This window comes from Caretta caretta, chromosome 9 (genome assembly GCF_965140235.1).
Source record: "Caretta caretta isolate rCarCar2 chromosome 9, rCarCar1.hap1, whole genome shotgun sequence".
Taxonomy (NCBI): Eukaryota; Metazoa; Chordata; order Testudines; family Cheloniidae; genus Caretta; species Caretta caretta.
In genome coordinates, this window is record NC_134214.1 from 76,345,344 (window position 1) to 76,363,644 (window position 18,301).

General features: G+C 45.9%; 1 protein-coding gene across 1 annotated transcript; it reads left to right on the top strand.

Annotated features, from left to right (window-relative positions):
• Positions 1-6,802: 6,802 nt before the first annotated feature.
• LOC142073223 (uncharacterized) lies at positions 6,803-8,809 on the top strand. The gene is made up of 2 exons (XM_075132440.1): positions 6,803-7,556; positions 8,145-8,809. Exons 1-2 carry the CDS (start codon positions 6,974-6,976, stop codon positions 8,663-8,665), a joined length of 1,104 nt encoding a protein of 367 aa, XP_074988541.1. The 5' UTR covers positions 6,803-6,973; the 3' UTR covers positions 8,666-8,809.
• Positions 8,810-18,301: the final 9,492 nt, after the last annotated feature.

The following is an 18,301-nucleotide window of genomic DNA, read 5'->3' on the forward strand; positions in this document are numbered from 1 at the left end:
CCACCACCAAACTCTAACTGGGTTTACTGGGAAATGTAGTTTGGACACATCTTTCCCCCCAAAATGCCCCCAACCCTTGAACCCCACTTCCTGGGAAAGGTTTGGTAAAAATCCTCACCAATTTGCATAGGTGACCACAGACCCAAACCCTTGGATCTGAGAACAATGAAAAAGCATTCAGTTTTCTTACAAGAAGACTTTTAATAGAAGTAAAGAAATCCCCTCTGTAAAATCAGGATGGTAGGTACCTTACAGGGTAATTAGATTCAAAACATAGAGAATCCCTCTAGGCAAAACCTTAAGTTACAAAAAAACCACACAGACAGGAATAGTCATTCTATTCAGCACAGTTCCTTTCTCAGCCATTTAAAGAAATCATAATCTAACACATACCTAGCTAGATTACTTACTAAAAGTTCTAAGACTCCATTCCTGTTCTATCCCCGTCAAAAGCAGCATACAGACAGACACAGACCCTTTGTTTCTCTCCCTCCTCCCAGCTTTTGAAAGTATCTTGTCTCCTCATTGGTCATTTTGGTCAGGTGCCAGGGAGGTTACCTTTAGCTTCTTAACCCTTTACAGGTGAGAGGATTTTTCCTCTGGCCAGGAGGGATTTTAAAGGGGTTTACCCTTCCCTTTATATTTGTGACAATTTCACAGTACAGAACTTGGATACCTTATTAGCTTTGAATGTTTGGCAGTCTCAAATAGGCAGAGTGAGAAACTCAGGGGTTCATTGTATCATCTGTCATGTTCATCAGAGGCTTGTCTGGATTTTTATGAACAGATTCTGTTATGTCTGTATGTGTCTAACCCCTTCTTCTCACGCCAACCAAAAACCTCAAACCTCATATTTAAAGAACTTTAAGGTCACAAAGTCACACACTCAGAAGTTTGTAAATACCAGTATTAAGGCTGCATATGGAACCTTAATTTGGCCTGCTTGTATAAGTGCATCTAACTAAAGACTGTATCCTAATGCAAACGCTCAAGGAGGCTGAATTAACATTGTAGAGGCAGCTTTAATTCTGGCATTGCCAAACTTTTGAGTGCCTGGAGTTTGCAATCTCAGTGTTCTTTTAACATAGTTTTTTTTAAAATGTAATTTCCTATCAAAAATTAATCTTTAAATTTTGCATTGTGAACCCATATTGACTCCCCACATGGGTAATCAACAGGGTTGGGTTCTTCATGTTCACAGCCTTGACCTGTACCACTTAGGCTAACGGTAGCTGGTAGCAGAAGAAGGCTGTTGTCTTCTATGTGGAGCTGTCTCTAGAGGGGTATGGAAACACAGCACTGGTAGTCACATCTATTTGCTAGACAGCAAAGAAATGTTGCGTCTCATAAATAATTAGTTTAGCTCCAGGTTTGGGAGGGGAGTGTGCTATTGTGGCTACAGACCCTTCTGGCCATGTTTTCCCCAATCTCTCTCTGTCCCCTGCATCTATTCCCAACGCCCCTGTCACCATCCCCTCCCCAGCTCTTGCCTGTCCACATCACTCACCCAACTCCTGACCCTGTCCCCCTGCTCCTATCCTTCTGCCGTATGACTCCTGCCTTCCCCTCCACTCTGTACTTCCCCCATGTTTCTATTTTCTCCTGTACCTGTCCTCACCTCTCAGCCCCCACTCGTAACCCTCTTTACCCTGGTTCTTATCCGCCCCCTTTACTCCCATTCTTCACCCATTGACATTCAAATCCAGCTGCTTCCACAGTGTCTGGGCACCAGCAGGGGGAGCTCTGAGAGTACAAGAAAGTCTCCCTGCTCTCAGTTCCAGTGCCCAATACCACAGTGGCACCCTGGCAGTCCAGAGGAACAATTGTAGAGAATGTCCTGCTCACCCCCATCCTTAGGAGGGGGCATGCTCCATTGGTCTGCGGGTGGTAGTGGTGCATTTGCAGCCTGGATGCGGTGGAGGGCTATAGCATGCTCAATGTATATGGAAACTTCAAAGAACTGAGCTGCCAAATTCTAATGAAAGTACTAAGGATGTGTGAATTGAGATTTTTCAGATTTTTTTTAACTTGGGCAAGTTCAGATGAATTTTCACAGGAATGACAAGTCATGTCCATGACATGAGGGTAACCACTCTGGCAAATTTCAAGTTCCTGCTCCAGAGGTTTGAGGCACTAAAGCTTCTCAGTGAAACAGTAAGGTTTATTGGGCGAAACGTGTTTTTCTCTAATCTCCCTGTTGGAAACAACTAAATCATTTTAGCTGAAACTTTTCAAAAGAATTTGGCCTGAGGCAGACTCCCAGCATAGGAAATTTCATACCAAAGAGTATAGGTTTGCTAAAGTTATAAGCAACTGAAAACTGGATTTTTAAAATAAGTGTCAGGACACCTTAACTGTAAACTGTGCTGTGTGGGATTTTCAAATGCTCTGGGGTGGGATTTTTAAAGCTGCCAATCTGTGTAACTTCACAACTACCAATGGAACATTCTGTCAGAAGTAGAATAACCAAAATATATCCATTGCTGATGGGCTTTCTTTAATATGTATCCATATTTGTCTTAATAGGGTAGTATCTCTAGAATCTTCTGTTACTGAAATATGAGTAGTCCCACTTGAATCCTCTCAAACTTTCTCTGTTCTACTTGAACAATGTTTGACTGTTGATATAAGCCCCTCTTTAAAGGTCTCCAAAATATTTTCACAGTACATGGCACCATTTTCACCACCACCATGCCAATTGTTCCTTTCCTGCTATTGTTCAAAGTCAACATTGTGGTGGTTTAATGCATGAACCAATAGCAATTGTGCGTACAAAGCAATTGTGCTTTCTTGAGTGCCAGACGGTCACATACGTTCACTGGATATCAGAATTAAATGACAGAGGGAGAAAGATACATTTAAAAACTGTTCTAAAAGGCTGTGGAGAGCAGATTGGTGGCTACAGTGAAGTCATGTGAGAGACACCTCATGCCCCTCCCTTTAATGATCAAAGTTCTAATGTGTGTAACAAGATTCTAATTCAGGAACACTATAAAAACACTGCAAGGAATATAACCTTTGGAACACTATGGATGACTACACCTATCCATAGTGCTTTTCACCCTGTAGATTGCTTGACTCCTGTCAATCCTCCTCCTTCCTCTCTCCTTCAGAAGGAAAGGGAATGAGATAAATTGATATTGGTAGGGAGAAGTAACAGTCGAAGAAAAGGAAGGGTATAAGAAGAAAGTAGGAAGAGTAAAGAAAAAGATATGTGAAGGACTGACTAATTGTTGACTCTTAGTATTTATTTGGAACAAGTACCTATGATAAAAACTTCAGCTTTTCCCATCTGAATAATCCACGTGCCAACTACCGTTTTGTAAGGAGAAGAAAAGAATTAAGACAGTCCTTTACAAAGTTCGCCATATGAGCAGCATATGTGCTAGTAGCTGGGGGACAGACTCTGCTCTGAGTCATATCCAGTGTAGCCCTACTAGAGTCACTCAGTTCCATCAGATGTAAGTTAGGGTAAAACTTGACCCTGGGTGACTCCATTTGTAATCAAATGGAAGATCAATATGACTTGACAGGTACGCAACTGTGATGCTCACACTGACTTCAGAGCCCATTTCTCTCTCCTATGCATGACATCAGCAACTCATGAGTCATTCTGAGTAGACAGAAACGGTAGTGGTTTCCACATTTACAAATTGGAAAATCTTGGACCAGATTATATAGTGTCTCTGATAGAGAAATGGCCCAGAAAAACAGCATAGCATAGCATAGCATATACAGTAGGTTGTCTCTTCAGGGGTAATCCATGTATTTAAAAACATTTCATGCATCTTGTGACAATTTACTGTGTTGTATGAACTACTGTAGCAATCACAACTGAAAAGAATAGTCAAGAGTGACATACAGAACAAAAGACAATCTTTTACTGAAGGAACCACCCTGACAAATTCTGAAGTACTTTGATCAGTTTTGAGATAACATGTTTTCCATATTTTAAATGCTAAGTGAATTAACTTGTGAAAGGTATTGGATTGACAGTCCTGATGATGCACATCCTCTCTTGAGTCACAGAGCTGGCAGAGCATTAATAATAGTACTGCAGGCTTCCCTGCACTACTGTCAGGTGGTTTTTGTTTTTTTTAACTCCAAACAACAAAAGTGTCAACAAATGACAACTGTGATGGTAATTTTGAGAGGTTGAAACCACCAGTTCATGTCTAGAGCTGAGCAAAACTCATTTGTGATTTGCAGAGGTTCCTGCCCAGAGCTCTCAACTGTAGGGCATCTTACATTGCTGTTTTTCTCTGATGCGCAGCATTCTCTCCTGTGTTCCCCAGGAGGGGATGCTGGCTGGCTGGAGAGAGGGGGGGAAATGTTCCTGTTGCTGCAGCTCTCCTAGCGTTCCTGTCTCTATCTTCCCCCTCCCTCCACCAGATAAGAGAGTTGCCCAGGAACTGATATTAGATTTTAGGTAGGAGAAAGGGTGAAGCAGCTAGACTGACTCCCTATTCATGAGAGGGCAGGGAGGAATGAGAAGATCTGGCTCTGAGATGGAGGGCTCTTTCTATTTCCTCCTGTCCAGGCTTCTGCGTCTCAGGAGGAGAGCTGAGCAAGGAGCCCAGAAAAACTGCAGCAGCAGGAGGACCAGCTTCTCCACCATCTCCCTGGAGAAGAGCAGCAGATTGAAGGCTCACAGGCTACAGTATGCAGTGCAACATTTGCACCAGCCCTAAAGTAAGGGTTGGGGCTGTTTTAATTTTGGGGGGTGGGAGAAGGACAGTCAGCAATAATGTGGGACGAGGCAGCTGGAATTAACTGCATGTCATTGGGTTGAAGGGGTTGGTTGTACTAATTGACTTTGGAGACAGTTACAGCAGGTCCTTACTTTCTCCCTCCAGACTTTTTTCCTCTGGTGCCCCATGAGACACCTGCAGAGCAGGAACCTCTCCCCTAGCAGGGCCTCCCAAATGACCCCAAAGTGAAACAAATGTATTTCTTTGTGCATCACACCATAAGCAGTATTTTTTGTCTGAAATGTGTTTTAAGGCTGCTTTCTCACCTTGAATCAAGTCAACCAGGTCTGCAATCTGTAAACAGTTGTTCCCCACAACCTGATGCAATTAATTTGGTACAGATTGCAAAACTGCCTTACTTGTTTTAAGGCTGTTTTCTCACTGCATAAATCAAATTTTAATGTAATCTTTAAATTATGATGCAACATGAAATGAAATGCATGCCCACATTTTGGTCACTTTTTACACATTTCAATGGCATGTGTCTCATGCTGGCAGTTTTAAGGACTGAGAAGCATGGTTCATACGAAGCTTTCAGCTTTGGTTTCTGTTCAATGGGCTCACACCCTTGGAGTTTCACCTTGACTTTCAGGTTTAATCAACCCCCCAGAATGAAAACTAAACAGGCCCAGTTTCATGTGAAAACCCATGCAAACTAAGCTTCAAACAAAATCATAACCTAGGCCTATGTTCATGCAATTTTTAGCAAACTGGGCTCCGATTTGTAACAAAAGCAGGCAAGATGGGCATGATTTTAAATGAAAAGTTTATACAGCTCTGTTCATCTCATATCTTCCACCAATGAGAATAACTTTAATTCATTTTTGAATGGGGCTGGATTTGAACTGGTAACCTACAGGTGAAAGTGTCATTCTCCCATTCACTGACCCATCCTCATAGTCTCTGTCACATAATTTAATGGCCCAAATCTGTCTTTTTCACTGCTCAGACAATGCAAAGTGGCCAGATATGGCCAGTGAAGACTTTCCCTTTCAGAGGCAAGCTCCCTTCTACAATAATGCTGGTGGAGCCTGCTCAGCCAGCAGGCTCGCCACCCCCAACCCTGGTGTAGGGAGCATGGTGTGGGAGACACATGCAGCAGCACTCCATTACACTGATTCTCCACCAGCCTTAGCTTCTCTAATTAATACTGGGACAGGGCTGGCACTGAATCAGAGAACTGAACCCAATATGTAACTCACTCTAAGGATGCAAAGGAGAGCTGAGCTGTGCAGCTGTCCTGTGTGACACATTTCCAATTCAGTATTTATTTTTGTATTGACAGAGTACAACCCAAATGCTCCATTATTTCACTGAAAGTGGTCCTACAGATTTTCAGATATTATTCATGTGGTGATTATTTTATGGGAAGCTGAGATATTGTTTTGACTGAGTCATAAAGATTCTCACTTGTCAACATTCCCAGCAACTGACTGTATGTACATCATCACAAATCTGTAGTTTCCTTTAATAGAAACATTTAATTGCCAAAATAGATCTTTAGGAGTGAGTGTGTGTCATCCTTTTGTTTGTTGTTTAAATGCAAAGAATTGACTCCTTTGAAGTAGTAAGTAATAAGACTGTAAACATTCATAATAAGTGTCAAGATGTCAATTTTAGTACACCGTACCAGAGGGAGGCAATAGTGCACATGCGCAGAGGCAGGTATATAGGTGCCTAGTGAACTTTTACTGCAAAAATGTAAGCACTAAATGAGTTTAGGTGCGTCCAGGGTTAGACAGTAGCCAACTGGGAGTTTTGTGGATCACAGTGATGCCTAAAAATGGGACTTAAGTGCCTAAGTGGCTTTGTGGATCTTATCCCTAGGGCTTGTTTTCCAGAGGCTCTGAGTACCCGTAACTCTAAGCCCTGGTCTACACTAGGACTTCAGGTCGAATTTAGCAGCGTTAAATCGATGTACACCTGCACCAGTCCACACAATGAAGCCCTTTATTTCGACTTAAAGGGCTCTTAAAATCGATTTCCTTACTCCACCCCTGACAAGTGGATTAGCGCTTAAATGGACGTTGTTGGCTCGAATTTGGGGTACTGTGGACACAATTCGATGGTATTGGCCTCCGGGAGCTATCCCAGAGTGCTCCATTATGACCGCTCTGTACAGCACTCTCAACTCAGATGCACTGGCCAGGTAGACAGGAAAAGAACCGCGAACTTTTGAATCTCATTTCCTGTTTGGCCAGCGTGGCAAGCTGCAGGTGACCATGCAGAGCTCATCAGCACAGGTGACCATGATGGAGTCCCAGAATCGCAAAAGAGCTCCAGCATGGATCGAACGGGAGGTACGGGATCTGATCGCTGTTTGGGGAGAGGAATCCGTGCTATCAGAACTCCGTTCCAGTTTTCGAAATGCCAAAACCTTTGTCAAAATCTCCCAGGGCATGAAGGACAGAGGCCATAACAGGGACCCAAAGCAGTGCTGCGTGAAACTGAAGGAGCTGAGGCAAGCCTACCAGAAAACCAGAGAGGCGAACAGCCGCTCTGGGTCAGAGCCCCAAACATGCCACTTCTATGATGAGCTGCATGCCATTTTAGGGGGTTCAGCCACCACTACCCCAGCCGTGTTGTTTGACTCCTTCAATGGAGATGGAGGCAATACGGAAGCAGGTTTTGGGGACGAAGAAGATGATGATGAGGAGGAGGTTGTAGATAGCTCACAGCAAGCAAGCGGAGAAACCGGTTTTCCCGACAGCCAGGAACTGTTTCTCACCCTAGACCTGGAGCCAGTAACCCCCGAACCCACCCAAGGCTGCCTCCTGGACCCAGCAGGCGGAGAAGGGACCTCTGGTGAGTGTACCTTTTAAAATACTATACATGGTTTAAAAGCAAGCATGTGAAAGGATTACTTTGCCCTGGCATTTGCGGTTCTCCTAGATGTAGTCCTAAAGCCTTTGCAAAAGGTTTCTGGGGAGGGCAGCCTTATTGCGTCCTTCATGGTAGGACACTTTACCACTCCAAGCCAGTAACACGTACTCGGGAATCATTGTAGAACAAAGCATTGCAGTGTATGTTTGCTGGCATTCAAACAACATCCGTTCTTTATCTCTCTGTGTTATCCTCAGGAGAGTGAGATCTAATTCATGGTCACCTGGTTGAAATAGAGTGCTTTTCTTCAGGGGACACTCAGAGGAGCCCATTCCTGCTGGGCTGTTTGCCTGTGGCTAAACAGAAATGTTCCCCGCTGTTAGCCACAGGGAGGGGGGAAGGTTGAGGGGGTAGTCACGCGGTGGGAGGAGGCAAAATGCGACCTTGTAACGAAAGCACATGTGCTATGTATGTAATGTTAACAGCAAGGTTTACCCTGAAAGAGTGCAGCCACTGTTTTATAAAATGTGTCTTTTTAAATACCGCTGTCCCTTTTTTTTTCTCCACCAGCTGCATGTGTTTCAATGATCACAGGATCTTCTCCTTCCCAGAGGCTAGTGAAGCTTAGAAAGAAAAAAAAACGCACTCGCGATGAAATGTTCTCCGAGCTCATGCTGTCCTCCCACACTGACAGAGCACAGACGAATGCGTGGAGGCAAATAATGTCAGAGTGCAGGAAAGCACAAAATGACCGGGAGGAGAGGTGGCGGGCTGCAGAGAGTAAGTGGCGGGCTGAAGAGAGGGCTGAAGCTCAAATGTGGCGGCAGCGTGATGAGAGGAGGCAGGATTCAATGCTGAGGCTGCTGCAGGACCAAACCAGTATGCTCCAGTGTATGGTTGAGCTGCAGCAAAGGCACCTGGAGCACAGACTGCCACTGCAGCCCCTCTGTAACCAACCGCCCTCCTCCCCAAGTTCCATAGCCTCCACACCCAGATGCCCAAGAACGCGGTGGGGGGGCCTCCGGCCAACCAGCCACTCCACCACAGAGGATTGCCCAAAAAAAAGAAGGCTGTCATTCAATAAATTTTAAAGTTGTAAACTTTTAAAGTGCTGTGCTTAAAGTGCTGTGTGGCATTTTCCTTCCCTCCTCCACCACCCCTCCTGGGCTACCTTGGTAGTCATCCCCCTATTTGTGTGATGAATGAATAAAGAATGCATGAATGTGAAGCAACAATGACTTTATTGCCTCTGCAAGCGGTGATTGAAGGGAGGAGGGGCGGGTGGTTAGCTTACAGGGAAGTAGAGTGAACCAAGGGGCGGGGGGTTTCATCAAGGAGAAACAAACAGAACTTTCACACCATAGCCTGGCCAGTCATGAAACTGGTTTTCAAAGCTTCTCTGATGCGCACCGCGCCCTCCTGTGCTCTTCTAACCGCCCTGGTGTCTGGCTGCGCGTAACCAGCAGCCAGGCGATTTGCCTCAACCTCCCACCCCGCCATAAACGTCTCCCCCTTACTCTCACAGATATTGTGGAGCACACAGCAAGCAGTAATAACAGTGGGAATATTGGTTTCGCTGAGGTCTAAGCGAGTCAGTAAACTGCACCAGCGCGCCTTTAAACGTCCAAATGCACATTCTACCACCATTCTGCACTTGCTCAGCCTGTAGTTGAACAGCTCCTGACTACTGTCCAGGCTGCCTGTGTATGGCTTCATTAGCCATGGCATTAAGGGGTAGGCTGGGTCCCCAAGGATACATATAGGCATTTCAACATCCCCAACAGTTATTTTCTGGTCTGGGAATAAAGTCCCTTCCTGCAGCTTTTGAAACAGACCAGAGTTCCTGAAGATGCGAGCATCATGCACCTTTCCTGGCCATCCCACGTTGATGTTGGTGAAACGTCCCTTGTGATCCACCAGAGCTTGCAGCACTATCGAAAAGTACCCCTTGCGGTTTATGTACTCGGCGGCTTGGTGCTCCGGTGCCAAGATAGGGATATGGGTTCCGTCTATAGCCCCACCACAGTTAGGGAATCCCATTGCAGCAAAGCCATCCACTATGACCTGCACATTTCCCAGGGTCACTACCCTTGATATCAGCAGATCTTTGATTGCGTGGGCTACTTGCATCACAGCAGCCCCCACAGTAGATTTGCCCACTCCAAATTGATTCCCAACTGACCGGTAGCTGTCTGGCGTTGCAAGCTTCCACAGGGCTATCGCCACTCGCTTCTCAACTGTGAGGGCTGCTCTCATCTTGGTATTCATGCGCTTCAGGGCAGGGGAAAGCAAGTCACAAAGTTCCATGAAAGTGCCCTTACGCATGCGAAAGTTTCGCAGCCACTGGGAATCATCCCAGACCTGCAACACTATGCGGTCCCACCAGTCTGTGCTTGTTTCCCGAGCTCAGAATCGGCGTTCCACAGCATGAACCTGCCCCATTAGCACCATGATGCATGCATTGGCAGGGCCCATGCTTTCAGAGAAATCTGTGTCCATGTCCTGATCACTCATGTGACCGCGCTGATGTCGCCTCCTCGCCCGGTATCGCTTTGCCAGGTTCTGGTGCTGCATATACTGCTGGATAATGCGTGTGGTGTTTAATGTGCTCCTAATTGCCAAAGTGAGCTGAGCGGCCTCCATGCTTGCCTTGGTATGGCGTCCGCACAGAAAAAAGGCGTGGAACGATTGTCTGCCGTTGCTCTGACGGAGGGAGGGGCGACTGACGACACGGCTTACAGGGTTGGCTTCAGGGAGCTAAAATCAACAAAGGGGGTGCCTGTACATCAAGGAGTATTTCAGGCAGGACTTCATGGAGGGTTCCAATAAGAAATGGTGCACCTAAGTTATCGTTCTTATTGGAACAAGGAGGTTAGCCTGGCCTCTGATTGATACATGGCTAGATTTACCTCGCTGCACCTTCTCTGTGAGTGACTGCAGTGTGATCTAGAGGAATGAGTCCCCTAGACAGGGGAGGAGGCAAATGAGTACAAAACAAATCTGGTCTATTCCTTGTTTTGATCCACTCCATCTATCTTTTACATCTTTGGCTGGCAGCAGACGGTGCAGAAGGACTGCATGCCATCCACATCTCATGGCTGCTCGGCAGAAGATGGTACAGTACGACTGCTAGCAGTCCGTATCGCCTGCCCGCTCACCATAAGACGGTTCAATAGGACTGACTGCAGGCAGGACTAAAGAGAATGACCTGGTCAAGTCACTCCAAATTTAGTCCCTGCACCCATGTCTGCCCAGGCGCTCCCAGCCGACGTGGCCAGGAGCACCTCGGACATGACGATGACGGCTACCAGTCGTACTGTACCGTCTGCTGCCACAAGGCAAGGGGTTGCTGCTACTGTGTAGCAATGCCATACCACGTCTGCCAGCACCCAGGAGACATAGGGTGACGGTTACCTGAGCGGGCTCCATGCTTGCCATGGTATGGCGTCTGCACAGGTAACTCAGGAAAAAAGGCGCAAAATGATTGTCTGCCCTTGCTTTCACGGAGGGAGGGAGGGAGGGAACGGGGGCCTGACGATACGTACCCAGAACCACCCGCGACAATGTTTTAGCCCCATCAGAGTGCTCCATTGTGACTGCTCTGGACAGCACTCTCAGATGCCCGATTGTTTGCCGTTGCTCTGACGCCGGGAGGGGCGCTTACAGGGTTGGCTTCAGGGAGCTAAAATCAACAAAGGGGGTGGCTTTACATCAAGGAGTATTTCAGGCAGGACTTCACGGAGGGTTCCAATAAGAAATGGTGCACCTAAGTTATTGTCCTTATTGGAACAAGAAGGTTAGCCTGGCCTCTGATTGATACATGGCTAGATTTACCTCGCTGCACCTTCTCTGTGAGTGACTGCAGTGTGATCTAGAGGAATGAGTCCCCTAGACAGGGGAGGGGGGGAAGCAAATGAGTACAAAACAAATCTGGTCTATTCCTTGTTTTGATCCACTCCATCTATCTTTTACATCTTTGGCTGGCAGCAGATGGTGCAGAAGGACTGCATGCCATCCACATCTCATGGCTGCTCGGCAGAAGATGGTACAGTACGACTGCTAGCAGTCCGTATCGCCTGCCCGCTCACCATAAGACGGTTCAATAGGACTGACTGCAGGCAGGACTAAAGAGAATGACCTGGTCAAGTCACTCCAAATTTAGTCCCTGCACCCATGTCTGCCCAGGCGCTCCCAGCCGACGTGGCCAGGAGCACCTCGGACATGACGATGACGGCTATCAGTCGTACTGTACCGTCTGCTGCCACAAGGCAAGGGGTTGCTGCTACTGTGTAGCAATGCCGTACCGCGTCTGCCAGCACCCAGGAGACATAGGGTGACGGTTACCTGAGCGGGCTCCATGCTTGCAGTGGTATGGCGTCTGCACAGGTAACTCAGGAAAAAAGGCGCAAAATGATTGTCTGCCCTTGCTTTCACGGAGGGAGGGAGGGAACGGGGGCCTGACGATATGTACCCAGAACCACGCGCGACAATGCTTTAGCCCCATCAGGCATTGGGATCTCAACCCAGAATTCCAATGGGCAGCGGAGACTGCGGGAACTGTGGGATAGCTACCCACAGTGCAACGCTCCGGAAATCGACTCTAGCCTCGGTACTGTGGAAGCGCTCCGCCGAGTTAATGCACTTAATGCACTTAGAGCATTTTCTGTGGGGACACACACACTCGAATATATAAAACCGATTTCTAAAAAACCGACTTCTATAAATTCGACCTTATTCCATAGTGTAGACATACCCTAACTGAAGTCAACAGGAGCTGAGGGAACCCAGCATTGAAATCAGATCCTGAGAATTCTGGAAATAGAATACAGATCATTTGACTCTTCCTGTAGTTAAGGTGCAGGACATACTCCATTTCTGTGAAGAAACCAGTTTAAATGGTCTTAAAATGTCTTTTAGAAATACACACCACTTTTTCTTTTTCAAAGAAATGTTAAATAAATGATTGGAAATTAACATTTACTGACACTTAAAAATTGGCTAATTTTAGTCAGCTTAGATTTACAGTGTCTTTTGCTTGACATTAACAGAGGAGACAGCAGGCTGGGAAATTATAATAGTAGCAGTGAAGAAGGGAGACAAAAGTAACGGCTGCACCTGGTTCATTAGCACTGTAATTACTTCTTAAAACTCTTCAGCTGTTAACTGGCCATCAATAATTCATTTGTATAATAAAGGAGATGAAACAATAGCTTTTTCCTGTTTAAAATAGTGATTTATTAATCACTTGACCAACTGATAGCTAATTGATCATTTGTATCTTACTGACATCATTATAGTTATTAACAGGACTCTGTACATACAGGGCCAAATCCTCTGCCCAGCACTCAGTGCAAACCACTGGTCTAGCCACTGGGGAGAAATCCTCCCTGAAGTCCTTGAAGTAGCTGTGGAGTTGTACCATGGAGGCTAGTGCTAGCTCAGCCTAATAGATGAAGTAACTTTTTTTGTAGGCCATTATATGATCCCCTGAATGGAGAAAATATGGTGGGAGCAGGTCAGCCAACCTCGCCTATCCCCCTAACCTACCCATGCCCCAACCCCTCCTGCTCCAGGCTTCCAGCCCCACTCCTGCACTGCAGTTTCACTGCCCTGGAAGCTTCTGCACTCAAGGAGGATGGAGCTGGAGTTGTCTCAATTTTGCTCTGGTTATGGCTGGATTAAGCTTGCCTTGGCTTCCAACACTGAGATCTGTGGAGGTAATATGATGAATACAGAGGAGTCACTGTTGGGGAAGTTCTGGGGAGCACTATGTGCATCCAAGGTGTAATGCCTTAGAGTGTAACCTGTGTGCCACCCTTTGGAAAAGGTCATCAGCCCTTCTCTGCTGTACAGGGCCAGCGCTGTTGACTATGATGGTGGGGACTGAGGCCAAAGTCCTCCTTCCTTTAATTCAAGAGATAGCCAGCAAGCGAAGATTAGACTTCTGAAGTGGTTGCACAGCACTCCCTGAGGGCAAGGACTAGGATTTAGGATGCAGACCTTGCATGGAGTATGTGGTGGGAGAGGTTCCTTGTGCCTTCTTGGCCTTGCCAAGCCAGGCACAGTGTGGCTCAGAGTTTAACATTCATGGGCCTTTTAGTCCATCCATGTTCAACACACACACACATACTGGTACCCAATTGTACTTGACTACAATTATATAACCTCTTACATATGTTCATTCCTGGTCCTACAAATCACCTGCTAGTCTGTCAGTGAGGGGGGAATAAATCTCTAGACAACATATTTTCTTTTTTAAAAGAATAATTTTGCACTTTTTTCCATGTTGGCCTTTCTAACGAGCCACATCAACTCTGGTCTTTATTTTAATGTAATACAACTATGTAGAAAAATTGTTTCCCCTCTCAATTAATGAAATTTTATATTATTGCTATTTGGTCATAAGCGTTAAAGTTGTTCAGTTGTCCATAGAGTCTAAGGTTCTGGAGTACTAGCGTTTTTTTTAAAAGGCTTAAATATTTTTGAGGAAAGAGTCTTTCAGTCACCCCCTACCAAAAAAGAAAAAATATATTTTTTCCTCCTTCGAAGTCACCTCTGACTCAGGGAACTATGTGATTGTTTTGTTCCCAGACTGGTGCTCTAGCTCAGTTTCTTTTTAAACTGTCTATGCACTCCTGGTTGTAATGTGGGATAATAAATGAGCTGTAGTTTTACTGGAAGTGATTCAGCTTTTGACATAGTAGGCTCAGAATGATGATCGGTAGGCTTGCACTAGTAAATCTAAGGTACATTTTTTCAAACATCCCCAGGTGACTTAAGAGCCTAAGGGCCATTGACTTTCAACAGCTTTTGAAAATGTTACACATAAGTGATTGATTTGTAAACCCCAACTTTATTTCATTGTCCTTAATATTTAAAATCCTATATAGAACTCCATTGGACTTCCGTGGGGCAGGATCAGACTGTTAATTTTTAAGGGCCCAATCCTTCAAAGTGCTGAGAGTTCACCACTTCATTGATTTTATTTTTTAAATTGTTAAAATATAAAGTAACTTAAATTTCAAAATGAAAAGATGTTTTGACCTGAAAAAAATGGAACTTTTTCATTTAGAAAATGTCAGTGGGGGATGTTGTGACAATTTTCAATTTTTTTCAAAGCCAACCCTTTCCCAGGAACAGTTTCAGTTTTGATGAATCAGCATTTTCTCGTGAAAAAACGCTTTAAAAATTGGCAAACAACTCTAAGAAGTATCCTGTAGACACTTTTGCCTGCAAGTGACTTCACTCATGCGAGAGGCCCTATTGCTCTCAATTAGTCATGTTTGTAAGTGTTTGCAGGACTGGATCTGTTAACACTGGTGTGATTACCCCATTAGCAAGAACCATCAGGGTAATTTGGTCCTGCAGGTGCATTAGGACTGGTACAGGGATAGAGGGAGGGGGGATGTATTTCCCCTATTCGATGCTGCTGTGAATGGGGTGCCAGTTTGGGAACTATCTTGGGCTTGGGAAGTTCTGAAAGTTGCTCTAACTTGTATCCCTACTGCAGAGGCCCTTAAGAGTGGTTGCAGTGGCACAGAATTGCTGAGAAATGTTACCCTGTGCACTCGCTTTCTTGCCCTCTCCAGATCACCCTGGAATGCTCTCTGCACTGCGTCCTTGTGTGAGAAGAGGGCAGAGGGGGTGCACAGCTGGCTCTGTGCCCTTCATAGAGGGCATCTTGTGATGGGTGTGTTCTCTGGGGGAAAGTGCCACAGGATAACCTTGCATCAAGCCCTCTTTCTAGTAGTATTTGCCAGATTGGGTTCTAAGGGTCAAGTTCTGCCCTCAGTCGCACCCATGAGGTCATATTAAAGTCAATGGAGTCCGTGGCTGTCAACTGTTCGGCAACAAAGTGATTCATGTTTGTGTTAGGATTATGGATCAGAATGTAAAGGTATTTACAGTACTTCATTTATAAGAAAAGCTATTCATTATTTGTCAAGAGGACTGTCATTAGTATTCTGGGTGGCTACATGAACTGTTAAATGGATATCTATAGGACTGGTTTCAGAGTAACCGCCGTGTTAGTCTGTATTCGCAAAAAGAAAAGGAGTACTTGTGGCACCTTAGAGACTAACCAATTTATTTGAGCATAAGCTTTCGTGAGCTACAGCTCACTTCATCGGATGCATACTGTGGAAACTGCAGAAGACATTATATACACAGAGACCATGAAACAATACCTCCTCCCACACCACTCTCCTGCTGGTAATAGCCCATCCAAAGTGACCACTCTCTTTACAATGTGTATGATAATCAAGGTGGGTCATTTCCAGCACAAATCCAGGTTTTCTCACCCCCCCCCCCTTCCAAAAACCACACACACAAACTCACTCTCCTGCTGGTAATAGCTTATCCAAAGTGACCACTCTCCTTACAATGAAAATCACCTTGATTTTCATACACATTGTAAGGAGAGTGGTCACTTTGGATGGGCTATTACCAGCAGGAGAGTGGGGTGGGAGGAGGTATTGTTTCATGGTCTCTCCTCATAAGTCATGTGTTCCAGACCCCTAATCATTTTTGTTGCCCTTCGCTGGACTCTCTCCAGTTTATCCACATCCTTCTTGTAGTGTGGGGCCCAAAACTGGACACAGTACTCCAGATGAGGCCTCACCAATGTCGAATAGAGGGGGACGATCACGTCCCTCAATCTGCTCGCTATGCCCCTACTTATACATCCCAAAATGCCATTGGCCTTCTTGGCAACAAGGGCACACTGCTGACTCATATCCAGCTTCTCGTCCACTGTCACCCCTAGGTCCTTTTCCGCAGAACTGCTGCCTAGCCATTCGGTCCCTCGTCTGTAGCTGTGCATTGGGTTCTTCCGACCTAAGTGCAGGACGCTGCACTTATCCTTATTGAACCTCATCAGATTTCTTTTGGCCCAATCCTCCAATTTGTCTAGGCCCCTCTGTATCCTATCCCTGCCCTCCAGCGTATCTACCACTCCTCCCAGTTTAGTATCATCCGCAAATTTGCTGAGAGTGCAATCCACACCATCCTCCAGATCATTTATGAAGATATTGAACAAAACCGGCCCCAGGACCGACCCCTGGGGCACTCCACTTGACACCGGCTGCCAACTAGACATGGAGCCATTGATCACTACACGTTGAGCCCGACAATCTAGCCAACTTTCTACTCACCTTATAGTGCATTCATCCAGCCCATACTTCTTTAACTTGCTGACAAGAATACTGTGGGAGACTGTGTCAAAAGCTTTGCTAAAGTCAAGAAACAATACATCCACTGCTTTCCCTTCATCCACAGAACCAGTAATCTCATCATAGAAGGCAATTAGATTAGTCAGGCATGACCTTCCCTTGGTGAATCCATGCTGACTGTTCCTGATCACTTTCCTCTCATGTAAGTGCTTAAGGATTGATTCTTTGAGGACCTGTTCCATGATTTTTCCGGGGACTGAGGTGAGGCTGACTGGCCTGTAGTTCCCAGGATCCTCCTTCTTCCCTTTTTTAAAGATTGGCACTACATTAGCCTTTTTCCAGTCATCCGGGACTTCCCCTGTTCGCCACGAGTTTTCAAAGATAATGGCCAATGGCTCTGCAATCACAGCCGCCACCTCCTTTAGCACCCTCGGATGCAACTCGTCCGGCCCCATGGACTTGTGCACGTCCAGCTTTTCTAAATAGTCCCTAACCACCTCTTTCTCCACAGAGGGCTGGCCATCTATTCCCCATGTTGTGATGCTCAGCGCAGCAGTCTGGGAGCTGACCTTGTTCGTGAAGACAGAGGCAAAAAAAGCATTGAGTACATTAGCTTTTTCCACATCCTCTGTCACTAGGTTGCCTCCCTCATTCATTAAGGGGCCCACACTTTCCTTGGCTTTCTTCTTGTTGCCAACATACCTGAAGAAACCCTTCTTGTTACTCTTGACATTTCTCACTAGCTGCAGCTCCAGGTGCGATTTGGCCCTCCTGATTTCATTCCTACATGCCCGAGCAATATTTTTATACTCTTCCCTGGTCATATGTCCAACCTTCCACTTCTTGTAAGCTTCTTTTTTATGTTTAAGATCCGCTAGGATTTCACCGTTAAGCCAAGCTGGTCACCTGCCATATTTACTATTCTTTTGACACATCGGGATGGTTTGTCCCTGTAACCTCAACAGGGATTCCTTGAAATACAGCCAGCTCTCCTGAACTCCTTTCCCCTTCATGTTAGTCCCCCAGGGGATCCTACCCATCCGTTCCCTGAGGGAGTCGAAGTCTGCTTTCCTGAAGTCCAGGGTCCGTATCCTGCTGCTTACCTTTCTTCCCTGTGTCAGGATCCTGAACTCAACCAACTCATGGTCACTGCCTCCCAGATTCCCATCCACTTTTGCTTCCCCTACTAATTCTTCCCGGTTTGTGAGCAGCAGGTCAAGAAAAGCTCCCCCCCTAGTTGGCTCCTCTAGCACTTGCACCAGGAAATTGTCCCCTATGCTTTCCAAAAACTTCCTGGATTGTCTATGCACCGCTGTATTGCTCTCCCAGCAGATATCAGGAAAATTAAAGTCACCCATGAGAACCAGGGCGTGCGATCTAGTAGCTTCTGCGAGCTGCCGGAAGAAAGCCTCATCCACCTCATCCCCCTGGTCCGGTGGTTTATAGCAGACTCCCACCGCTACATCAATCTTGTTGCTCACACTTCTAAACTTAATCCAGAGACACTCAGGTTTTTCTGCAGTTTCGTACCGGAGCTCTGAGCAGTCATACTGCTCC